Source organism: Frieseomelitta varia, unplaced genomic scaffold (assembly GCF_011392965.1).
Source record: "Frieseomelitta varia isolate USP_RPSP 00005682 unplaced genomic scaffold, Fvar_1.2 scaffold_808, whole genome shotgun sequence".
NCBI classification, from domain to species: Eukaryota; Metazoa; Arthropoda; class Insecta; order Hymenoptera; family Apidae; genus Frieseomelitta; species Frieseomelitta varia.
The window spans coordinates 45015-69758 of NW_025110599.1; the positions used below are offsets into that span (position 1 = coordinate 45015).

General features: G+C 35.2%; 3 protein-coding genes across 8 annotated transcripts in view; 2 read left to right on the plus strand and 1 right to left on the minus strand.

The window, feature by feature from the left end:
• Positions 1 to 20544, plus strand: part of LOC122536193 (transcriptional activator protein Pur-beta) — a 24319-nt gene extending 3775 nt beyond the window's left edge. For 2 of the 6 annotated variants that reach the window (XM_043668357.1, XM_043668358.1), the window contains exons 3-8: positions 7523 to 7641; positions 7909 to 8011; positions 8661 to 8791; positions 9114 to 9341; positions 9575 to 9754; positions 19168 to 20544. In XM_043668357.1, the coding sequence (XP_043524292.1) occupies positions 7523 to 7641; positions 7909 to 8011; positions 8661 to 8791; positions 9114 to 9341; positions 9575 to 9754; positions 19168 to 19479 (1073 nt within the window). In that variant the 3' untranslated portion in view covers positions 19480 to 20544. Of the gene's footprint in view, positions 1 to 40; positions 391 to 3770; positions 5747 to 7522; positions 7642 to 7908; positions 8012 to 8660; positions 8792 to 9113; positions 9342 to 9574; positions 9755 to 19167 lie in introns of those variants that run through there. The other 4 variants (XM_043668353.1, XM_043668354.1, XM_043668356.1 and 1 more) reach the window with 4 other exon arrangements.
• Positions 20545 to 20634: 90 nt separating this feature from the next.
• LOC122536194 lies at positions 20635 to 22163 on the minus strand. Its single transcript, XM_043668360.1, has 3 exons — positions 21949 to 22163; positions 21591 to 21808; positions 20635 to 21517 (listed from the first exon to the last, which is right to left on the minus strand). The coding sequence occupies exons 2-3, from the start codon at positions 21804 to 21806 to the stop codon at positions 20678 to 20680; spliced, it is 1056 nt and encodes a 351-aa protein (XP_043524295.1). The 5' UTR covers positions 21807 to 21808; positions 21949 to 22163; the 3' UTR covers positions 20635 to 20677.
• A 515-nt stretch (positions 22164 to 22678) lies between these two features.
• On the plus strand, positions 22679 to 24458 carry LOC122536198 (protein SFI1 homolog). Its single transcript, XM_043668366.1, has 6 exons — positions 22679 to 22746; positions 22792 to 23269; positions 23355 to 23606; positions 23671 to 23796; positions 24187 to 24290; positions 24410 to 24458. The coding sequence occupies exons 1-6, from the start codon at positions 22679 to 22681 to the stop codon at positions 24456 to 24458; spliced, it is 1077 nt and encodes a 358-aa protein (XP_043524301.1).
• Positions 24459 to 24744: the final 286 nt, after the last annotated feature.

Sequence of the window (24744 nt, forward strand, 5' to 3'; positions counted from 1 at the left end):
TTTTTTTAAATTTTTTTTTTTTTTTTTTTTTTTTTTTACGCTATTGCTACCAGACAAATGTTTTTTTTGTATTTCTGCTTCGATTACGTTGAAAAAAGTGATTAATGTGGAAGCTTTGTGAGATTTCAAGTTCGTCAATGTTCTTGATTTTCGAAGTACATTGAACTTGCTGCTTGTCACATCAGTACTGGATGAATTCACAAAAATGATTATATTGGAGTATAAATTGCTGATGTAACGAAGATAGAATTTCTCGTATTCTGTTTGCAAGTGTTTCAATAATCAGTACAATGGGAGAAATCGTAGAAATTTCGCAAGGCGATGCTCAACAAAATGCAGTGAATGGTTGGGGCGACACTATGGGCAAAATACAGTACTGGTGTCCTGAAGGTAGCTGTTACTTAATAATCTTGATAGTTTGAGATTCGTGATGTACCATTTGTCAGAATTGCTAAATGATATTAACAATTTGTTTTTATCTCTAATTTGATTCACTACATTAATTTTCAATTGAATAGTACATTTACTATTGTAAATGACACATTTGAATTATATATTGTAAATATTAGCTTCAGTGCCGCTCGACAAATAACTTTTTAAAATCGGTATATTTTGAAAACCGAGCTTAAATATTCTCTATAATTTATACACTTGATAGTATATTCAAATGATCTCATTACTGTAATATTTAATAATTTTACATTATTAAAAGTGTGTTCAATTTATTTAAATTTAAACTTCTAGAATTACCCTAGGTGCGATAATTCTTCAATTTCCTTGTAGTGTCTACTCTAAAAACATCCCTAGGAATTTTGTAGGTGTGTGTCTAGGTTAGGTCGCGTGACGCAAGACCTGACGCGAGTCGACAAGTCTCGTTTTCTTAAACGTTGGCAATTTAGTTCCGGCCAGAAGGCAAAAAGGTTCTAGGAGCTGGAACGCGAACGATGCGTCGCGTGTATACGCTACTGAAATATTTGCCCGATGATTCAGTAACGGTGGTAAATGTTAAGAAACTTGGAATTAAAAATAGCGGGTCCGGACGAGATAAAAAAATTTGCGGCCTTCGCTCGATTCTTGTAGTTGGCGAAACTATTCGTTTGCATGCTTCGTTGCGTTTTGAAAAAAAAAAGAAGGAACAAAAAATACATAACGCTATTTTTAGAAAGGATTTAAAAATTGTTTGCAATTCTCGGTCGCGTTCTTTATCGACCGCCACGTCTCTCATGGAGATAATTTACCGACCGTGAGAAACAGACGAATGCGGAATTCGCAGAAATCCATTGGCGCTTTCGTCACCCCCGTTCCATATTGTAACGAAATCAAACCTAATCCCATGGCAAGCGTGTTTCCCGCTGGAAAGCATGTACAATTCGTTTCGCACCATAGAAACGCAGCCGATTTGCAGATAAGTCAATGAAATGGGAGATCGAGTCTAATCTAACCTCACATTCGTCTCGACTCCCGAGGTTCATTGAAATCTGGCCCTAATTAATCTGGCTTGCTGCGTCAATGAGCTTGCTCCTCGATTCTACTCAAATATATTGCGACATTTTAGATCGATCGTGGTTAGACTTTGTACGATGAAAGTAATTGAGCAAAACGATAAACATGCCATTTTTAAATATTTGTTGAGAACTGAAGGTGTTCTCTTTCTTTCTGTAGTAGGAAATTTAATGTACTATTTTATCTCTAAGCTTACAGAACTTATTTTCCTTTTTCTGTCTTTTTCTCATTTTCGTTTTTTATTATAATTTCATTTCACGTATATTATAATTTCACTTGCACCGTATATTAATGACTGCGAGGAAAACATTCGTGTTTTCACGTTTTAACATTGATAAGCATTTTTCAGAAACATCGGTTTAAGGCCGATGCAAATCATCAGCACTCTTATTAGTTGTTTATCTTCTTGAATTCTTCAAGATATCTGATAATCTTTATCGATTTCGATTCGATTTTAATTAATTAATAAATATATAATATATGTTTATTTACGAATAGAAGAGTAAGAGTAACTTTTTACCTATTTGTGAGATTAAGAAAAAACATGCTTTTATGTATATTGGACATTTTTCAGTTCTAATACAGTGTTTTCTTAATTATTTTCACCTTTCTTAAATAAAAAATTGACAATAATATAAAATATACACTCAAGGTCTGTTATTTATTTTTCTTTATTTTTTTGTTACTATAATTATGCATGCAAATACTCTGCGCAAAAATTACTCTTGACTTTTATTGGAGAAACGCAAGGGACACAATTATACAGGTAATAATTTCTATATTTCTGGACAAATTATACGGGTGTAATCTACGCATAAGTAAAACTAAAACAAATTCTATGAAGTTATGCTTATGACAAAGTTACAAAGCGAAATATTGAACATAGTTTATTGTTGGCTTATTATTTCCATAACAAATCATCACGCGACTAGACGCTAACAGGATTAAGCAATTACAGTTAACAATAGAAATAAAGAAAATACAATCGATGTTTCAAGTTCCACTATTTCACGTACACCTCAGGCACTACGTTCAATATTTCCTGTCACAGGAAATTTACTTACTTCCATTTATGAATTATTTCCATGGAACTTGTTTAAAAAAAATTCATTACTTATCGTTTAAATTCTTCCTCGTCGACAGCTGCTCTTTGGACAAAATTAACATTAATTTTCATCGAGAGAGAAACACGATTATATGTCTGTCTGTTTATTTTGGACATACCATTTTAAATATAATCATCTATGTACATATATGTGCGTATATAGCATATTTGGCTGCACATTGTGAATCGATAGCTCTTGCGTTAAATGATGCAATAAAGAAATCACAGATATCGAGGAATGTAACGAACCCAAGGGATCGCGAAATGGAGTATCGCGAAGAAACCTGTAGCTCGTTCCTAACGGTACAAAAATTCATCGAACTCGTGTTCATCATGAATCATGCATGCGATACGATGCGTGCATAGCACGCAAACTATTTTTTTTTTTTGCAGTGCGTAAAAAAGATAAGTGGCTCAAAAGACCTGAATGTGGTTAATTTCAGTGATTTACAAAATTATTTAAACGCTTGCTACAGAGAATTTGAAACGAATTTGTACATAAAATTATGTGTAAAAGTTACGATGCAACACTTGAATTAGCTTATCTGCATGCAGTATGGGATTTCGTAAATTCGTCAATCGCTTTAGCGCTATTGAAAATTAGCCAGCAGCTATCATGATATGCTTGAGCGTGTATTTAGAAGTCATAATTAAAATACAATTGTGCAATTTAAATTCGTCATGGTAATATGCCATAATTTTGATAATATTAAAGTTATATTATTCACTTCAGTGAATTACTAAATATTTGTCAAGCACACCTTGGAACTGATTATATTCGAAAATACCCTCTCCTCATGTATTTCTGGCTAACTTACAGAATAAAGATAATAAAAAGAACCAATGATTACATTTATTAAATCACCAGAGATCTATCAACTATTACAATCACCAAATCTGAGGCAACACGACACGCTAAAGTCCTAAGACTAAAACCAAATTAGAAAAAAAGGATATATTTAAGAAGTGGAGACTGGAATTGAAAGTCAGTTGAAGGCAATGAAAAAGCTTCAAGTCAAAAAGCAAAAAAGAAAAACACACACCCTCCTCCCCCTATTAAAAAAAAAAAAAATTGTCTAGAACAATTTTCGTCCAGTTTACAGATTACTTCTCATTTGTCCGGAGAACCAAAAAAAAAAAGAAATTTTTTTAAATGAAAAAAGACGAGAAGGGTGAGAGTCGACGTGTCGAAGGCAGAGCAGCCGTCGTGAGACGCGGTGGTTCATGGAAATAATGTCCCAGCGGCTGCTGCTGCTGCTGCTGCTGCTGCTGCGGAGGTGGTGGAGAGTCGAGCGTAGAAGGGACAAGGGAAATATGCAGTTCGTATTGAGGCAGGTCGGTGGAGCGCCACGAGTCGCGCTCCAGGCGCAGAGATCAATGCACCCGCCCCCTTCGTACCTCGCCGCCGACGTCGACGTCCACGTCGAGCTTGCCTCGTAAATCCGCGAGCGGCCGGGATGCGTGCACGGCTACGGGATTGCGAGGAAAAAAGAATCCTCCGTAGAATCTCTCTGTCGAAACGTGCGTAAAAGGAACGATGGGAGAGGACGTGCCGGTTACGTAAGAGAGGTTCGCGCGAGAGAGGTGTGTCATGTGTCATGGGGAAGATCTGGTTAACGCACGAGACGATGCTTGACCAAGATCAAGGAAGCTTTTGAGTAAGATGTCGTGAAGATTTGCGACGAAGAGAAACAAAAAAAAAAAAAAAAAAAAAAAAAAATATGTGAAAGGAACTTTTGAAAAGTTACTGGGGAGATTGTGGGGTTGTCCATGTGACGTTGGTTAGTGAAAGAAAGAAACCGAGGTGGTTTGGTGTTGGTTCGATAAAGGCTTCGAGGGTAAAGAGACTGAGCCTTAGCGAAGATTAGGAACGGAGAGGTCTTCTCGAGGTTGAGAGGAATCTGGGAAAAGTATCGGGAACTTGGAAAAGAATCTGAGCCCGAGAGAATCGTTCGAGAGATTCCTCAGGGGTTTCGGAGTGACGATGTTAACGAAGATATGGATTTTCGATGAGTGGAATTTTGAAGTGTCCGCACGCTCAAGGGGATTGATCATGTCGACGCACGACTCCTAGTTGTCAGCGATACATGACAAAGCCGAGCCCGACGAAAGCGTTCTCCGCCTCCTGATAATAAATGGTGACCTAGCAGAGTAGCGGAGGCGAGGGTGGAGTTCAGAACGGGTGAGAGAAATCGTTGCGAGAGCAGTGGAAAATGACGGACGAGCGTGCTGGCGAGACCGACGAGGACGACGGCCAACACATGAGAATTCCCTGAACGGATGTTCACCGTATAATGTATAATGAATTTATCATTGAAAGCAGCGCAGCGAACGATTGGGAAGGAAAAGAACGGTAGACGTGCTGCGTGTCTATGCTCTCTCCAAGGGACTGTAGATCGAAGGAGCCTGCGAGGCGAGGTGGAGAAATTCCGGGGGTGTGGGTGCGAGGAAGAGGAACGGCTAGCTGTTGATGCAATCATGTGAAGTCCATCGACCAGACGGAAGACGTTTTTCCAGCTGTCGTTCTCGTCGTATTGGACGACTGAGAGATTAAAGAGACTGTTATGGGTGGGAAAGGGTGTGGAGGGTGAGAAGAAGAAGAAGAAGAAGAAGAAGAAGAGACAAGCGAACGAAGAGGAGAAGAAAGAGGGTGGAGAAAAGAGAGGAAGGAGAGTGCGCGGAAAAAAAGACACGTATCGACGGACGCGTAAAGAGAGGGATGTCGAGGAGAGAGAGGCCCTTTCTTCGTTGAGTGTTCTCGACCCTGTCCCAATTTCCAGGCTCGTAATAGGGGCGGATTCGAGGACGCAATGTTACGGATTAAACGGCTGCGAGATGCGCACCAAACGGTTCACAGTCGACGAAAGAAAATGTTGTAAGCTTCCTCAGAGCAGAAGGCAACTATTAAGAATAGCAATCGATTGAGGAAAGAAGATCGAGGGGAAAAGAAGAAGAAATAGTAGATATATTGCTGGCGAAGAAAGGGGTGATGAGGAGGAGGAGGATAAAAGGAGTACAACAGGGTTCAGGTGCATGAACTATCGATAGCGTGTGTATAGACAAGCAGAATGTTCAAGAGCAGGATCTTCCAGGGCGATCTCAGCCCTGTCCCAATTCCGGGCAGCCTCCAACAGTCCAGTACGTAATAATGAAGGAAATCCTTTACAGTTAGATCGATCGTTCGACGCACGTTTCGCGCAGGGAATCAATCCTTCGGGCTCCCTGATTTACAAGTGTCGATGGCTAGGCGTTTCAAATTGTGCATCGTATATATATACATACATACATACATACATACATATATATTTCTTGCTTTCGTCTTGTTTCTCCTTTGTAAATGTTTTTCTTTTCTGGTGGCCGATCATTTGTGCTACTCGAAGAATTGAGCAACATGAAATTTGCAACACAACGTGAAAACATAGTAGGGTCTAATTGTGATATTAGCAATTTTATAATTGAACGTTTAGAATTGTCTTTATTGGTCTTGACATTTTATTCTCACTGTCAATTGTTGTAATCATTCCATGTTTATAAATCTAAACGAATGAAGTCTTTGCAGATCAGTTTTTTTTTAAATATACATTCCTGATTTTTCTGCCTGGAAACATTTCCACCTGCCATGACGTTTTCCCTCGAAAATCTCAACTGAAGGGGAATTGCATGCCTAATTTCCCTGAACTCGATCTCTGTCCTCAAAATTTCATATTAGTGCCTTTCGTGGCACTGATTTTACAAGAACCGATTTCTCTGACCCAGAAACCCATGTATACCTATAACCTGTAACCATTACATCGGTCGTTCATCATGTTAAATCGCCAATTTTTCTCTAACGATCCTTTAAAAATCACCTTGACCTGCCCTCTAATCCGATCTCTCCTTGAAAAGTCCTATGTATCGACAAACCAGAGCAAATTAATTCCTAGTTAAATCCTTCGTCCATTCGAAGCCCCTTTTCCACGGCAATGTAACACGGTTCGACCGTGGCCGACTGGATCAAGCCACTTGTCTCTATGGTTCAAAAGCCTTCATTTTTCGCAGGAAAGGTTAAGACGAGGCTGATAACGCGAAAAACTAGGTAGAGGTGTATCCGGTGGGCCGAGTGGGGCACCAAACAGGTCAACGACCCGTTTAGTGCAGCTGTTATTGATCGACGAGGACGAGAGGAGGACTAGCAACATCGTTCGACCATTTTATCCAACTCTCTCTTTCTCTCTCTCCCCCCTCTCCCTCTCTCATTCCTAATTGTTCGCGATCCCTGCAGGATTCCCAGCCCTATTTACCGACCAAGTTTCGTTAGAAATGAACGATTGTCGATTCACCTTGTCCTCGGTGAAGCGATCGTTGAATTTCCGGCACCCCTCCGACCCAGAAACTACTCTCCCCGTAGCTCAAGGGAATCCGGCAAAGAGCTGACCCAATAAACACTGGGTGACCTCTTTCCGGACTTCCACCCCTCACCCTTGTCCCTCTGACCTACCCCATCCTTCTCCCCTCTGTTCCTCTTCTTCTTCTACTTCTTCTTCTGCCTCTTCTCCTCCTTCTCCCTCGACAACCATAAACCAGACCCTCAGTCCCTTCTGTTTTTCAACCGACCAGGGAATTCTTTTAAACGTTACTTACATACCTACCCAATAACAATGTGTAATTTCCTGTTGTAAATGGGTCTGGTAAATCTCATTGAACGGGGGATGATTTAGTCAGCCAGTAGATACGGAGAAGAGGAATCGGTAGAGAGCGAGTCGAATGGGTGTTGTTTTGTCGTTTGGAGGAATTTGCCCGATAAGGGATGAAATGTTCTATATATTGTTATGTTATATTTGGTGATAAGCGAGACAATTTTGTGGACGCGTAGCTGTAAGAGATTGATGTAATATCAAAGGGCGAAGTTAATTAGATTGTATGCGATGGTTTCAGGCCAGCAAGGTCAGCAGGGCGAACAGGAGTTGGCAACGAAGATGCTACAGATACAGAGCAAAAGATTCTATCTCGATGTAAAACAGAACAGACGCGGAAGGTTTATCAAAGTAGCTGAGGTATTTAGCTGAAAATCATTGTTTATGTAGGCTGCTCGTTCGATTTAACCCTCAATTACTACATCGTTGGTCATTGATCGTTGCTTAAAATGGAGTAGTGAGAAATTATGGAAGTAAATTCTTGTTAGTCACAGCCCAACGATACCACGAATTAAGGGTTAAAGGCAGCGAGATGAATGTTGCTTCCTCTCTTCTTTTCTAATTTTTGCTCGGTTAACACAGGATGTAAGAAAAGAGAAGAAAGTAAAGCTCGTTTGTGTTTTGTAGATCGGCGCGGATGGAAGGAGAAGCCAAATCTACCTGGCACTTAGCACAGCATCCGAGTTTCGGAACTACCTTTCGACGTTTAGTGACTTTTATGCATCCCTAGGTAAATCGCAATCTCCAATTATTACGAGATGTTTTGTTAGACAAATTGGCTTATACACGACGAGAGACGCAGAATGTGTGTCTACCATCTTGATGCCTTCAGGGAGACTCTATTTTTTAATCTGTAAAATCATAAAAATACTTTACCTTGTTTTACTTAAAAAAAAAAGGTAAAGAAAGAGACTTTGAGAAAAATTTTGTTTCATTAAAAGAAGGTTGAGCACAATATGAGCACGAGAGAAGAGTTTACAACACTTTATTTAATTGACTGTTGATTTATAAATCAAAATTATTCAAAATTATTTCAAGACGGTACCTAATTTTAAGAGAAACTTGAAATTTATTGACTTTGGAAAAATTTCAGAAATTTCAAAAATTAGCAATACATTATAGTACATTATAACGTTGATAATAATATATGACTATATTAATTTCAAGTCCAATAATGCTAAATGAAATCAATAATAACGATTTTAAGTATTTCAATATTTCAATGTATCAATTTTGATTTTAAATCTTAAAAGTTTTATGTATGATAATCATCTCGCAAAAAATAAATAAATAACTCGGTATTATAGATGAGTAAAAAGGCTCGGATAGTTAAAGTTTCATGTGTACTTCTTTCTTGTTTTCTACCGACGAATCCGCAGGCCCACCAAACTCGGAGAACGTGCCAGATGACGGAAAACTGAAATCGGAAGTGATGACAAAGGATAACAGGCGGTATTACCTGGACCTCAAGGAAAATACTCGCGGCCGTTTCCTGCGGGTGAGTCACCCTGTATGTACCAGCCAATGCATTTACTTTCTACGCTAAGTGATAAGGAAGAGAAAGAGAGAGAGAGAGAGAGAGAGAGAAAGAAAGTCTCTGTCCCTTGTGGAGGTGCCAAAGGGCCAATCGTTTTAGATGGTAAAAACCGTTTAAAAGAAAGAAAGCTCTTCTGAAGAAACGTTCCGACAAAAATAGAAAAAAAGAAAAAAAGAAAAAAGAAAAAGAAATCGGTGTTCATTCGAATAAATCGCTTCCACTACGCATTCGCTTCAATTTCAAAATGAAATCTACTTACGAGCTATCTGTTGAAATGCCAATGTTTGTTTCACAGGTATCGCAGACGATTACACGAGGCGGACCTAGAACGCAGATCGCGATACCGGCACAGGGTATGATCGAATTCCGAGACGCGTTGACGGACCTCCTTGAAGAGTACGGTACGGACGATGGCGGTTTCAAGGGTGACTTGCCAGAGGGACGGTACATGCGCGTGGATAGCAAGAATTTCTATTTTGATATCGGTCAAAATAACCGTGGCATCTACATGAGAATTTCTGAGGTGCGTGCGTGTATCGTTGGCTAAAAATACAGGGTGTGTCTTGTCGTGGTATTGCTGTAAGGGTGGAATTTTCAAAAAGAAAAGAGTTACCGTAAATGTATGACTACTTTGATGATTAATTAATCATGCAAAGTATCTGCGAATAAATGTTTAAGATATCACAACGAAATTTAACGCTTGAGGAATAACGAGATCAATTAAATGAAATAAAAGGAAGAATGTGTTTTTTGCAGGTGAAGACACACTTTAGAACAGCAATCACCGTACCAGAGAAATCCTGGGAGCGTTTCCGTGATATATTCGCTGATTACTGTGAAAGAATGAGAGAAAGAGGCGCTGGAAGCAATGTCGGCATGAACAGCGGCGGTGGAGGAAATGTCTTGCCCGAGGGGAGGGGCTCGGTGGTGGCACAGGTACCATCACCATCGACCTCACAACAGCCTAACCCCAATCCAAATTTAGACTCTCCCTTAATGAAGTGAAAAAGGCTTTAACTTAACTCGAACATTGGAATTATAACCGTAACTCGTTTTCAAGTCATTAAGCGAACTAAAGGAACTTGTCAGAGTCTATGCCATCGTCATCGCCATTTTCATCGACATCGTCATCGTCATTGTCATCGTCACCGTCACCGTCATCGTTATCGCCACCGTCACTCGTCGTCAACTGAAAACACCAAAACTCGCCTGGAATGGGTTCTATATATAAAAAAAGAAAAAAATAAATATATATCTTCGCGGAGAGTTCATACAACCGGTTAACGCTAGTTGTTCAGCATAGAAATTCGAAATTGCACGCAGATCCGATAGAGAAGAATGGCTGACGCGAAACGATCATCGTCGTCGTGCGCCGACTTCCGATCTATCGGCCACCACCAATCGTAGGGCAAAACAAAAAACAGAAAAAAACAAAAAGGGGAAACAAACTGGAGGAAGGAAGGGAAATATAAATGATAAAGGATGGTGGATTGATTTAAAAGGAGAATAGATGATGTGTGTGTGTGCGCGAAACAGAAAATAAGAAACGAGTCTGCCGCTCGTGCGATTCCGGCGGAAGTACGTAACGACGGGATCGTGGATATATAGAATTATTGCGCGATGTCCTTAGGTGGATACGAGTTGCCATCGATTAACGTTATGAGTACTACCGTTCATTTCCTGAGCTATTTCTTCAACACTAACTCGCCATCGATTTCATTATAATTTCTTAATTCCATTTGTTTCTTCTCGCTTGTGTGAAATTCTTTTTTTTCTTTTTTTTTTTTTTATAGAGAGAATATCGGCACTCGAGCTGATTTATCATTTTTTGCTCTGGTTAGATTCATTAATTCCAACGAAAAGACGAAAGAAAGAAAGAAAGAAAGAGAGAAAGAAAGAAAGAAAGAAAGAAAGAAAAACGATCAATCGGCGGGAAATGAACCGTAGTGGAGATCACGTTACAATTGAATTTGATCGTTCAGAATTTATGAATAAATGAATAGTTGTTATATTAACGATTATATCGCAGGGAGAAAGGAGAGCGTGGTGTGGGTAGTCGCGTTGTTAGACTAAAATCCCGTTAATCGCCGAAAGCGAACCAATCACTTGCTGACTTGATCGAGATAACGAGCGAAGCGAACGTGCGCAGAAAGATCTCGCGAAAATCTCGTCGTACGGATGTCGTCTGGAAGTGTCTTTCATATACAAAATGAACGAAACTTTATGTGCACCTGCTCCTTTCACGAAATTCATCGCGTGCTTTTTTTGCGCGCGGCTAACATGTTCACCATTTATAGCGCTCGTTACGATCGAGTCGAAGAAGAGAAAACAGCAAAAAAAAAAAAGACCGTTTGGTCGCTTGACGCGTGAACGTCGAATCACAATCTAGGAACCGCGACACCGTATACACTCGTTTACAAACTGAACGACGTCTCTTAAAAAAAAAAAAAGTAATTAATGAAATAATATATAATATAGGTGAAAAGAAAAAAAGATTCTAGCCGAATACGAATCCCTATAATATGTATATTATACAAAGTTAATTATATTATGTTTTGTTTTCATCGATTCGTACGGAAAAGTGCGCATGCAGACGCAAATATAGGTCTGATGTCCGGATTATAGACTTCAGTGCAGACGTACAACGGTCAGACATACACAAGTCATACAAGAGATACACACATATGTATTGATACAGTCAACACACACACGCATTTAAAAGAAAAGATATAAAACACACAGGAAATACACAGGATATCGGACAACTTACAATCTCTGTTTCACACTACAGATCCACAAAACATGTTCACAACATACATGCATACATTTCTACATACACACATAGAAATATTCCATCATGAAAGACGAACGGTACAAGAGACGGTGTGCACGCGTACGTAATTACGTTACGTTTGAGTGACGGCCGAGTTCTAACACAATTGCATATTAGGTATGTATTATACGAATGCATATTAGGTATTTATATAGAATCTATATAACTGTATAATTGTAACGAAATGCCAATGTCCGTGGACCCAGGCAACTGTATCACCTGGCAACGCGCGATCAATCGAATTGAAGGTGTTGCGGGCCTGCAGTCGCTTAGGTCCAGTCTTTTGGACACAGGAAGAGAGGAAAAAAGAAAAAGAAAAAGAAACACGTGACAAGAACAGGAAAAAAGTGAGGATAAAAAAAAACGGGGGTGGGGAAAAAAGTATATATGATACGGACGTGGAAATGAGAAGGCAAATAAAAAGATAGAGAGATGGAGAGAGATAACATTCAAAGACGAACAACCGAGTCGGAAGGAGAATTAACACGCAGTCGAGTTATTTCTCTCAATGGAAAAGGAAAATCTTAATACGCTTTGATTCTGCAACGCTGTGCTAATATCAACAATGATAATGAAAGAAAGAAAGATTAAAAGAAAAAAAAAAATAAGATGAAGATAAATATCTATCCGTTCTCTTGCGTTTCTTCGTGATCGAAACGATGAACAATTAATCGAAATATATTTCGCACTGGTGCGGAATAAGAGATGCTCGAGAGCAGCGGAGCGGCATAGATGCATTAAACGCATAAAGTGCTATTTAATTAATGGAGGGCGCGTTCCGATTCGTGCGTTATCGGCGCGTTTACGTTTGAAGAGATGAGTAAAATTTTATTTATTTTTTAGCAATGAACCTATTATCTATTTCGATAAGATATTTCTTTGATTGCATTTCCTTCGAAATCAACAATTTCGGCTGGTCTGAATTTACTTAGCACGTAGGTTTTGATGATATAAATATGAAATATAAATCACAATAACAAATTCGAATACGCACGAGTGGGTGAATCAACGAGAAAAATATATATCCCGATCCTCTTCAATTTAAGGATAGTTTGAAGTAGATCGATGCACGATCCCTTTTTCTACTTTGTTATACTCATCAGCTTGTGATATTGTTGTCGTTTCAATTTTTATTCGTTTCTTCTTTTTTTTTTTCTTTTTTTTTAACGCATCGTACGATCATCAACAAGATACCTAAATGGATTAGATTTAGAACAATTAATGAGAAAAATGTCTATCGAATGAAATTATTTTTCATACGTATGTCGTGTTCTTTCTCTTTTCATCATCTTACCAATCTCTCTTTTTTTTTTTTAACCTTTCGCAAACTTCGTCAAACTGTTTCGTTGAGTTCAAGGGGGTCGGTGAACCCGCAGTCTGTGCACAAGAAATATAATATTGTCCAAACCAAGCGTTCTGATGGTAAAAACGGCAAAGAGAAAAGGCATAAAGGAAAATTGTTCAACTGGCGCAGATGGTATGACATATTGTGATCTATAAAAAAATTACAAATTACAAAGCATCAACAAGTAGTAGATATTTAAGATATAAAATATACATACACGTACACCTACGGCGACCTAGACACACTGTCTAATTGATGTACGCGATCGCGTGTATAACACACACACACATTTAAAAAAAAACAAACAAACATAACATGTTATTAAAATGAGGACGACTACAGCGTACCTAACTAATAAAAAAAAAAAAAAAAAAAAAAAAAAAAAAAAAAAAAAAAAAAAAAAAAAAGAAAAAGAGAAAAGAAAAACAAAGAAACACAGAGAGTCAAAGAGAGAGAGAAAGTATAAAGTAAATGAGAAGGAAGATAACACAAAAGAAAACTCGTCTGACACAGTAAAAAAAAAATATAATATAAAGAGAGAAAGAAAAATGGGGAAAAAGTGAAGAATGGAAAAAAAAAACACGACTCTCCTGCCACGCAGCGAGTCTTTAGACAGCTTTAAGATAATAATTATAAATGATAAATAATAATTATTATTAAATAATAACGATAAACTTTCTATATGTTGAGTCGTGTCTAGTGAGAGAAGTACTCTATTGAAATAAAGCAAAAAAAAAAAAAATCTACTATCGCCACACACGGATTAACACAGTTTATAATTGATCATTAGTTGTCTATCGAATGTTCTTTTTTCATATAGTGGAGAAGGTGATTGTTAGAGAATAGCTTGGTGTTTCGTTTGCTGTTTTACATGAAAAGAAAAAAAAAAATAAAAAAAAACGTTGTGCGGTTGGTAATCGGCAAACCTTTTTACCAAATGTTAATGCGAGTGAGAACGAGACAGAGAGAAAGTGTGTGTATGTATGTGTGCGTATGCGAGTGAGCGAGCGAGAGAGAGAGAGAGAGAGAGAGAGAGAGAGAGAGAGAAAGAATGTGTAAGTATGAGAGAGAGAATATCAAGAAGAAGGTAGCCGAAGATCCACACCTACGTTTATATTTGGTGGGGCTTTTGACCACTACTGTTATCATTATCACTGCTATTATCACGTAGGGTTTCCATACCAGAGCCGTGTTTCGCAAGCTGTTATAACGCGTAGGGAACCAATGATAAAACGCCCTGTTAATAATTAAATATACGATAATCAATCTCCCAGTAGGAGGAAAAGAGAGAGGAAGTGTGCATGTGACCTTTCATTAATTACACTCTATACTCGTTCGCTAGCATGGCTGTCGTCGTCTACAGGCGAAAACGTTTTAGATAATTTAATCTACTACCCCCAACCTTCACACACACACACACATCCAACCCCTACGAGACTCTATTCGCGCCAACGTTTTTCTCGCATTGTAAAGCGCTATTTTATTCTCGCGGCTTGCGACAGGAGATTAAACAACGCCACGGTATGAAAACCCTGCGCTCGCTGCGATTATTCTTATTATCATTATTATTATTACGATTATATTGTCATTATACTTATTATTACGATTATTCTCTTTATTATTACTATTATTACTATTAGTACCATCATTACCAGAGAAAAAAAGAATGAACCACTATCAGTCGTGTATTAATGATCAGCCAAGACCAGCCTCGAGCTGGCTGATTTTTTAAAATTTTGCTTTTCTCTTCCCCACTTTTGTTTTGTTTTTTTTTTGTCTTTTTCCTATTTCTTTTTCTTATCGTTTTTACCTTTTTACACACACCTCTAACTAAATCGTCCATCGTCATCAAATAATCTTATATACATCGTCGTCGCGTTCATCTGTTTTTTCAATCTCTGAAAATTTTAAAACTGTTACCCTTTCGTCCTTTCGTTGTATATTTTGTCATTTGTATTTTTTAAATTCTCTCACCGGTTTCCCATTTTTTCTTCTTCTTTTTTTTTTTTTTTTTTCTTTTTATATCTAATCGTTTTGTCAATTGGCCCACTCAGCTCTGGCGTAAAATCGGTGTGCAGAACGTACGAGCAAAGCAAACGCTATGCAAAAGAAATGGCAAGATAAAGAATAAGAGACAGAAAGAGAGAAAAAGGTAGTGAACAAGGATCGAGCAGGAAAACCGAAAAATAGCGCCAATTCGAGATTTCGATCGACGATGTTAGACATTTTCTTTTTTCACGCAGCTTCTCGCGATCCGGCGAGTCGTCCTTTCTTTTATTTCTTTTTCTTTTTTTTTTTTTCTTGTTTTCTCTGATTTTGCTACTTGAGAAAAGAGAAAAAAGGAAACAAAAGGGAGAATCACCTTTTAAGCGTGGCGTTTTCTTTTCTTCCTCTTATAGCGCGCTCTCGCGTGTGTGCATGCGTGCGTGTATGTGTCCATGTGCGTGTATACTCGAGATAATCGAAGAAGCGAGCTATCTCTTTACAAGAAAGGGAAGGAAAAAACAAAAAAGATAAAAAAAAAATAACATAAGAACTGATCACGGGGATGATGCACCCTCCAAAACAAGTCGAAGACCAATGCTTACTTAATCACAGAATAAAAGAAAAAGAAAGAAAGAAAGAAAGAAAGAAAATGAAAATGAAAATGAAAATGAAAATGAAAATGAAAAGGGTACAAAATTTCCTTTATTTATAATTACGTATGGCACTCATAACAAGATTGTATTTGAAGGTGCAGGGTGCAGCTGGACGGTTTAAACCCATTTCGCGGGCAAAGATACTTTTCCAAGCAACAGTATAAAATTCAGGCGATTTCTTTTACTGCGGCTAATTGTGTAAAATGCTATAAAATGTTCTGTTAGCCCTTTGCATTCGGTGTACAACGTCCACCAAAGACGCATTTCTTGAATAATCTAAGATTAAACACGCCGACCGAATTTTAATAGAGTTAATCTTGTATTCTTCAAATAATGGCACGAGGAATCCAATAGCTTTTAGAGTCGCTTTCGTTATCGTCAACGAGGTATTAAATGTTAGTTGGAGAAGTTTCGTAAAGTTGCTGGCCGACTGACGCGCGAGAAAAGTTCGACAATGCAAAGGGTTAACAAGCTGTTTTAGCGTGCTTCTCTAGAACACACACACATACACACACACATATATTTATATATACACATATACATACATACATATATATTTTATTTGAAGAAAGTCGTGCACAAAATATTTAAAGACATGATGATGATGAAATCACTGCCTGAAATATTACGGCCTTCATCCACAAGGGGTTCAAATATTTTTGGCAAATGGTGCATAGCATTTTTCATTGAACATGGTTAAAGGAAAAAGAAAAAAAAAGGGAAAAAAGAGGTTTATTACAAATGCAACTGTTGTGCCTTTTCAATCACGTTGTATTGTATGAGTTCTCTCGATAAACTTTGGTTAATGAACTTTGTAAATAGTTATAAGGAATAATAGTAGATCTATTTTTTAGGTTTCGTGTATCTCGCCTTATAATGTCCATAGCACTTTAGCACTCTGCATTCAAACAATCGAAGAATGCAATGAGTAGATAGATTACCGTGTCAAAACTGACGACCTTTACCTGACGATCTAATTAACCAATGAAGAATAATCCTTCTCGTTTGTAAAGATATTAACTAATCTCCTTTCTTATACGATACTTGAAGTGTACAGTTCTGAAATTCCATCCCTTCCGTTCGATATAATATAAACCCTGAAACTTTATTGTAACTAATATAGATTTCTCGAAGAAACGCAACAGAAATGTTTATCTTCAAGGTGCATCATCCCCAGCATCGGTGTGATGTTACAAGAGACGTGACGCTAGGAACGTTTAACAGTTTGCAACTCTTAAACGTTATTTATTTCGAGAATCGATATCAGCATAATATTGTTATATAAAGAAAAGAAGAAGAAGAAAAAAAAAAAACTAATCGAGTCAAGTTTTCAAAATGTTATGAGCACGAGGATGATCTACCGTGGATATATGGTTCATACTAATTATTTCTTCGAATCAACGTTTTTTCGCCATAGTTTGTAATATTTTAATATATTAACTATGAAAAAAAAAAAGATGAAAAAGTGAAATGAGTGAGGGGAAATGATGGAGAATAAATTCGAGTTGGGAAAGGGCGAAAGATCGACTAGCTCGTACCTATCGATCGATAGCGATGGCAACGTTGCTATCGATCATATTGTAAATCATGACTTCCTACAAACGATGTAGACGATCTTTCGCTCGCACAAACTTGAAATGGTACAGAAAAAGGTGTTACTATAGAAAAAAAAAACAACAAAAAAAAGAAAAAAATAAAAATGAAAACGAACCACTGGTGTACACGTTAGACACTATGATATGCGTGTGCGATCGTGTGCGCGTACATTTGTTGGGGTTAAATAATTGTATGACTAGAAAGGACAAGAAACTCTAAAAAAAAGGAAACAAAAATATTGGGGAGGGGGAGGGGGAGATAAAAAGAAAAAGAGAGAAAGCTTAAAAAAAAAAACACTAACGATAAGAGAAAACGACATTCATTCTAAGCATAACAGCTGTCCGTCTATTTGACTTTGTGTGTTCGACGAAATAAGATGAAAACAAAAAGGAACTGAAAAAACAAAAAACAAAGAAAAAAAATAATAATAGAAACAGTACTATTACGGCTCACAACACGTTTGAAAACAAAACATTAAACAAAAAAAAAAAAAAAAAAAAAAGATTCATCGCCTCGATGTTAAATGTAACACGTTTTACAAGGTAACAGAGTATTTCATTTTATAACATTTCTACTGTCTATACTTTTACCCGGACATTTTCACCGTGGACGAAAAAAAGAAAAAAGTAAAGCAGTCCATGTGATCCAAAATCAACCCCTCCCCCCCTGCAACTCCTTTTTCCGTCGATGTAGTAAATAACAATTGTGCACATAAATCGCGCATCAAGATGTCTTATTACTGCAAATCTCTCTTTCAACGAGGATTCTTTGCATTTACAAGTTCTTTTTTTTTATCTTTATAGAGAAAACACACTATATACAATGGTTAAAACAACATATGAATCACAAATGATTTCATAAAACTACTAAATTTCTTTAAATTTTGCAACAAACACTTTGAGATTAAAATATAAAAATTTTATATTCTATAAAATTATCTATCTAATATGTGTGTGAGAAATAATTAAAAAATATTTTTAAGTTCTTAAATAGCATTGTGTTTTTGAAATTAATTCCTCGTTGAAAACGTTGAAAGGAAAATTTTTGCGTTTATTGCCAGTATGTGTCACAACGATAAGCCGTAATTCATTCTTTCTTTTTTCAATCTTTCATTCCTTTTTTATACCAAAGGTACAATAAGGAAGAACAGTGCTTTTTCGACGTTTGCCTTCGATATTCTAAGAAAAGAAATTTATTGCTTTGAAGATCTTATCGGTACTTCGAGATCGTCTTTAAACGTCCGCGCAAATTATGCTCGAAAAAGAAGTACATGCATAAGATACATAGGAGATAAATGTTGGTTTTTAAAAATTTTAATAATTGCTTCTGTTAGAAGAAAAAAAGAGAAAGAAAAAACGTATTTCGAAATCGAACTTTGAAAAAAATTATGATTAAATCAAAAAAGTACTATTGCTTCAAATTTCGTGATGAGTGCCTATTTTTTGATCATGTTATTTATGTACAAGGTTTCGTGCTTCGACCACAAACTACAGCTATTTCCAAAGTGGAAACTAATGAAAAAAGATATAAGAAGAGAGTATTTCTACAGTCCAAATAAGACCAAACAAATTTCTTATAAATGTTTGTCTAAAGTATCTCGCGTAGAAGGTGTTTATCGTTCATATATAAAAAAAAAAAATTTGTTTCAACTTCTTCCACTTTGTAAAAAACTATAGTTGGTCGCGACTATGCGAATCACCCTATAGAATGAATAGAGTTCCCGGAAGAAAAAATAGCGCGAGCTATGAAAATATTATTTTCGATGTGATTGTAAAGTGATCGAATTGTTCCCGTCATAAAGGTTTTATTTAAATTCGGTGTACCTTCTTCCCGGCACTCTTTCGTCATTTCTCTTTACAAACGACTGTTTTAAGGTATACATATACCATTCATCCATGCATCAGAAGCTTCTGCATTCATATATTGGCTTCGACAGGTAACACAGAAACCTGCTGGCGTAAAGAGCAAAACGGAAAAGCGGCAGGCCGATCAACGGCAACGCGAATCCTTGAAACGACGCAAATCCCTGCCACGCCAAGCGGAACCGTCCGCCCTTAATCCTGAAAAGTCCATGTCCGCTCCTGCCTCTCAAGTCCCGACAACCATCGATATCCCGTTGTCTTCTGGTTCTACGATAACCACGTCAAGCACGAGCAAAAGCACGATGTCCGAAGAGAATGTTTCTAGCGGTTCTACAGCATCACAGGAGATTCAAGGAATGCCGCGCTTAGAAACTGTGCAAGTTTAAATATTCGCGGTGGCGCTTTGCGACGAGCGCGCATGCGCACCTCCAACGCGCATGCGCAAATGACGGGCGCGTAAAAAGTCAGTAACGGTTGGCGCGATCCAGTTTAGAACGCACAACTGGAGTATGTATCGTTTAATTTGTTGTTTTGTGTTTCGTACTTCGTGTGTCGCATTTCACGCGTAGCTTCATTTCCCTGTAAACACACAGATTCATTTAAATCTTACGGGAATTGTTCGCTTGTTGATTATCGAAGCGTTTAAATTCATTTCGAACGAACACGGGTTTCGAGTTGATAGAGCGAATGGTGCGTGTACGTGTATTCCAAGAGACTTCTGCAGATTCGATGGAATTCTTCTAACGGTAAATTTTTATCACTATTATTCTAACTTATTTGCTATTGTTAAGAACCTTTTGCATGCAAGCATTAGAAACATTAGAAGACGATATCGCGAAATATATTTAGCATCGATGTGTTGATACATTGAAGTTTGAATTTCGGACGCCATTTCTAAAGTTAACGTCTTATATTCGCAGCGTGAATTTAGTTAATTTTATTCAAATCGACTTGATGACATCGTTAAAAGTTTTCGCAATTTTGAAGAAATTTAAATAGTGAAAATATTTATTCGTTCGTTAATGTACTCGAAAAATGGTAATTCTTATTTTCAATTTTAATTTATTCAAATTACTGCACCATTCTTTCCACAAATTGAAAATGAAGGAGCCCTATGTACGTGTTGTTAAGCAAAAAGAAGGAAGTATTGAATGACTTGATCTGAGTTTCTGTTCTTTTTCTCTCAATTGTTTAAGTAAAGATGGATCGGTATCGTTAAATATTTTGCTTGTTTTTACATACGAAACGATAAGTTCTGTAATGAAAACGTCTGGTTAGTGATTGGATGTATAACTTTTGATTCGCAAAGTAAAATGCAAAATAAGAACTACCTGTTGTATGCGAATAGCTACTTAAGTTAATTATTACATTCTGTTCGAAACTATTAAATTTATATTATGCATATAAACAGTGATTTAATAAAGATACTTTCTTTTGATACAACTTTCAAATTTTGATTTTCTTTGCTTATTAATTGCCTTATAATACGAACACGTTTGTAACTGTATCAAAAAAAAAAAAAAAAACTGCTTTAAAAATCCATTTGTATAATTTAATATTTATTACAATTTATTATTATACACATTATGAACACATTATTTCGTGATTTGCAATTAAAAAGTGTCCAAATACCTTTAACCATTGAGGGTAATGGGACAGGAGAGTTATTATAGTATCTTGATCTTCCATATATATATTTTCCAGTATTTTTAATGTGCCATTCTTAGAATTATCAGTGTGATATATAGGTTCTATTCGCAGTAAAATTACAAGAGATTGCAAATTTCTTGGATAAAGATCCACAATATCTTTATTTTCATTTTTGCAACATTCCTTAATCCGTTCTAGTGTTAACTGTATAAAATTCATAACTGCAGGAGCATGATCTAATTGCACCAATAATTCCTTTAGAAATGCACATACCAATAGAAAGATATGTGGAGATTTGGTAATAAATTTGAATAATTGTTCCGTCAAGTTTACATTCTCTGAATTATCCACATTGTTATCTTTATTCAAAGTAGTACATGATGATACGAAACTACTTAATAATGGTTGCTCTATTAGTTTGCATTTCTGTGATTCATATATGATTTCTATAGTTGAAAGTTTAAGCTCCAAATCAAAGCTTTTCTGCACAGCGTAACATAATACATATTCACTATTGTCAGAGGCTTCTAATTTTGTAAGTTTTAGTAATAATTTCTCTATGTAGCATTTATAATATGAATCTGTGGACGCTAGGCACATTAAAGCATTGACTAAAGATAATAGATTGTCACTTGAATCACAACTGTTTAAAACATCGTCTGTTAAATATTTTTTCAACAAATATTTTAATAACGATAGACTTTGCTTTTCATCTCTGAGTATTTTGAAATTTTGAAAGTCATCATTGATCCTACACCACTCTCGTAAAACATCCTGAAATAATACTAAATTATAAAGTGATACAAGGAACTTTTTTTTTATAAACTTTTATGCAAAAAATACATACAATTACACGAAGTCTTACAGTATAACGTTGATATGCTTCCTTTGATACTTTATACGACAATAATTTTGTTAAAGATAAACACAATGCATTGAATATATCATTAGATGGTAGAAATTTATCCTCTTCTAATAGTCTTTTATACTCCCTTGAGTTTTCTAAATCCTTTGTGACACTTTCACAACTACATAATATTGCTCTCAGGATCCTTTCATCCATATCTTATTCAGATCATTAAATAGAAAAATAATTTCAAAAAAGATGAAAAACAAGCAAGTAATAAAAGCAAAATGAAAGAAATATCATTATAAATCATCTAAACTAATAATCTTCTTAAGAAATAAAATATTTGTCAACTTACTAAGGTTATATTATATGTTATATATAAATCCTGTTGCATTTCTTTACAAACGTAGTTAATTTTACCAATACAAAATGTTAAACTCATTATAAAAGCTATAACAAATACATCACATTTTAATCTATTGAAATAAATATTTGATCACGATTGAAATAACACATGGAAGACAGAGTAACTTCTCAGTTATCTTTTCTAATGTTCTATGATCCAGAATTAAATAATTTTTTTAAAATTTTGTTATTTTTCTTAAGTACTTTCTATTTATTTTCTTTTTCAAATTTTTAGTATTTATTTTATAATTTTAAAATTTAACATGTAATATTTAAAAATACAGAAACAAGAAGAATTTAATTTTGTAAGGAATTTAAATATATTTACAAATTGTCGCGATAGATTTTATTATTTATATGTTACATAAAAGATATATTTTAATATTTTTAAAAATTTATTTCTTATATCAATTAAAATCATACATTTAAAACAATGAATCTGTCTATCACTTTATTAATATCAATATTAGTGATACTTCAGTTAAGTAATGTAATGAAACCTTACAAAATATTTATATTATGATAAATACTAACAAAATCTATTAATAATATCAGCAGTGATGAAGAAAATAGTTCACAATAACTATATGCGTAATTGGGAGTTGCAATCATTACATTATTGGTTTAAAAATGCCCCATCACAAAATCCCTCAATTAAATATAATAACATATTTAAAATTATGCAAAATACAACACATAAGATTGATATATCAGATATTGCAAATATCAATGCTCAACAATTTCCAAAGTAAGATATTAGAAATTATTTTAATAACATGTCAATAAAAGATTGATTGTCTTTATGTAGTTTTACTCGAGCATCACATGTCAACTTTTATGATAGAGTACTATTAAAAAATGTTTTTGAACATTGGAAAATATATGTTATACACAAATTACACACAAGAAGAGCTACCTATAAAGCTGATTATTTTTATCATAAAAAGTTGAAGAAAAAGATTTTAAATGCATTATCAAGAAATGTATTGTTAAAATGGAAACATATTGTTTCACTTACAAATAAATACACTAATGAATCTATAATTTCCATAAATTACGAAAAAGCAAAGACACATTATTATAAATTTTTATTAAGAAAGTACTTCAAACGTTGGTGTTGTTATATTTTAATGATAAGAAAAGAAAGAGAGTTATTAGAAAGAGCTGTTATATTTCATAATATATATTGTTTGAAAAAATATATTATAAATTGGAAATTGTACATACTATTGCAAAACAGAAAGAAAGTTACAAGAAATAAAATTAATCAAGTAATATTAATTTAATAGTCAGTGGTATCCTAATTTATATAATAGTATTATATAATACATAATAGTATAATAATTTTCTATTTAGGCACGTCAGTTTTATGCAAGAAAAACTTTACAAAAATACATAAAGATTTGGATTAATAGCTGCGAATTGCCATTACAAAAAAGTAAAATGAAAAATGCAATTATGCATTACAGAATTAAATTGCTAATAAGATATTTTAATGCTTGGGAATTGTACCATGAATATAAAATTAAAAAGTTAAATGTAGACGAACGTATTTCAGTATATAATAGAACGAAATTGTTGAAACAATATCTTAAACGATTCATATTGGTAGGATTTATAGTTGATCCATGCATTATTATTTATCTTTGTTCTCATTAAATTTTATTTATAGTGTGTAAATGAATCTATCGCGGAAAGGATAATGAATGAAAACGCTGAAAAGTTTTACAATTTCAAGCTTGTACAAAAAGTATTTTTTGCATGGCAAGAGTGGTATAAGAAAAAACTACAAAATGCAGTAAAAATTTACGAAATAGAGAAAATATTTGAAAACAGAAGAAAAAGTACAATATTCAATAATTGGTGTTTATATGTAATTCAAAAAAAATGCAAAAGAAGAAAATTATTTATAGCAGACAATTTTTATGAAAAAAAGTTGACAATGAAAACTTTAAAGAAGATTCAGGATTATGCTGTTTATAGGAAAGAAAAAAAGATAACATTATCTCATTTAAATGATAAAACTAAGGAAATTACTCGACAATTACAGTATATTTACGTAGAAAAATGGAGAAATGCACTTTACAGTGTTATACAAGAAAAGCAAAAATTGTATCAAGCAATTGAATTTTGGAAACTGAATGCTTCTCGTAAATACTTCTCTAATTGGAAAGAATTTTCTCGACAGTACAAAATAAAAATGGTTCGTAAACGAGAATTAAATGAGATCGCTACTGGTTTTCTATTAAGAAAGTTTATTTTACATTGGCACTCTAAGTTGCAAGATGTTCTGTACATTCGTAAAAAAGAATTTCTTGCGATCTCTATGGTCGAACATAAAATTTTAAAAAAGTACTTTCTGCTTTGGAAACAGTATATTGTACAAAAAGTGAAAATGAAAAATGATATAGAAGCAGCAATAAAATTGCACAAGAAGTGTTTGTTACAGAAAGGACTTAAAGAATTTGTAAGAAATTCTCTTTACAATATCGATTACCAACGTGATTTGCAATTACAAAATGCAGGAATGAAATCATTTAAAAATTATGAAATTTTGAAACAGTACTTCGATAAATGGTACATGTTAATTTATTTGAAGAAAAAATCGGAATCTGTTTGCGAAATTACAAGTAATAACAAACATCCATTTACACATATTCAAACTTCATGTAATAATATATTTAATAATTTTAAAACTCGTTTAGTTTTACCAGAATATATGTTGAGAAAACAGGCAGTTTCAAAT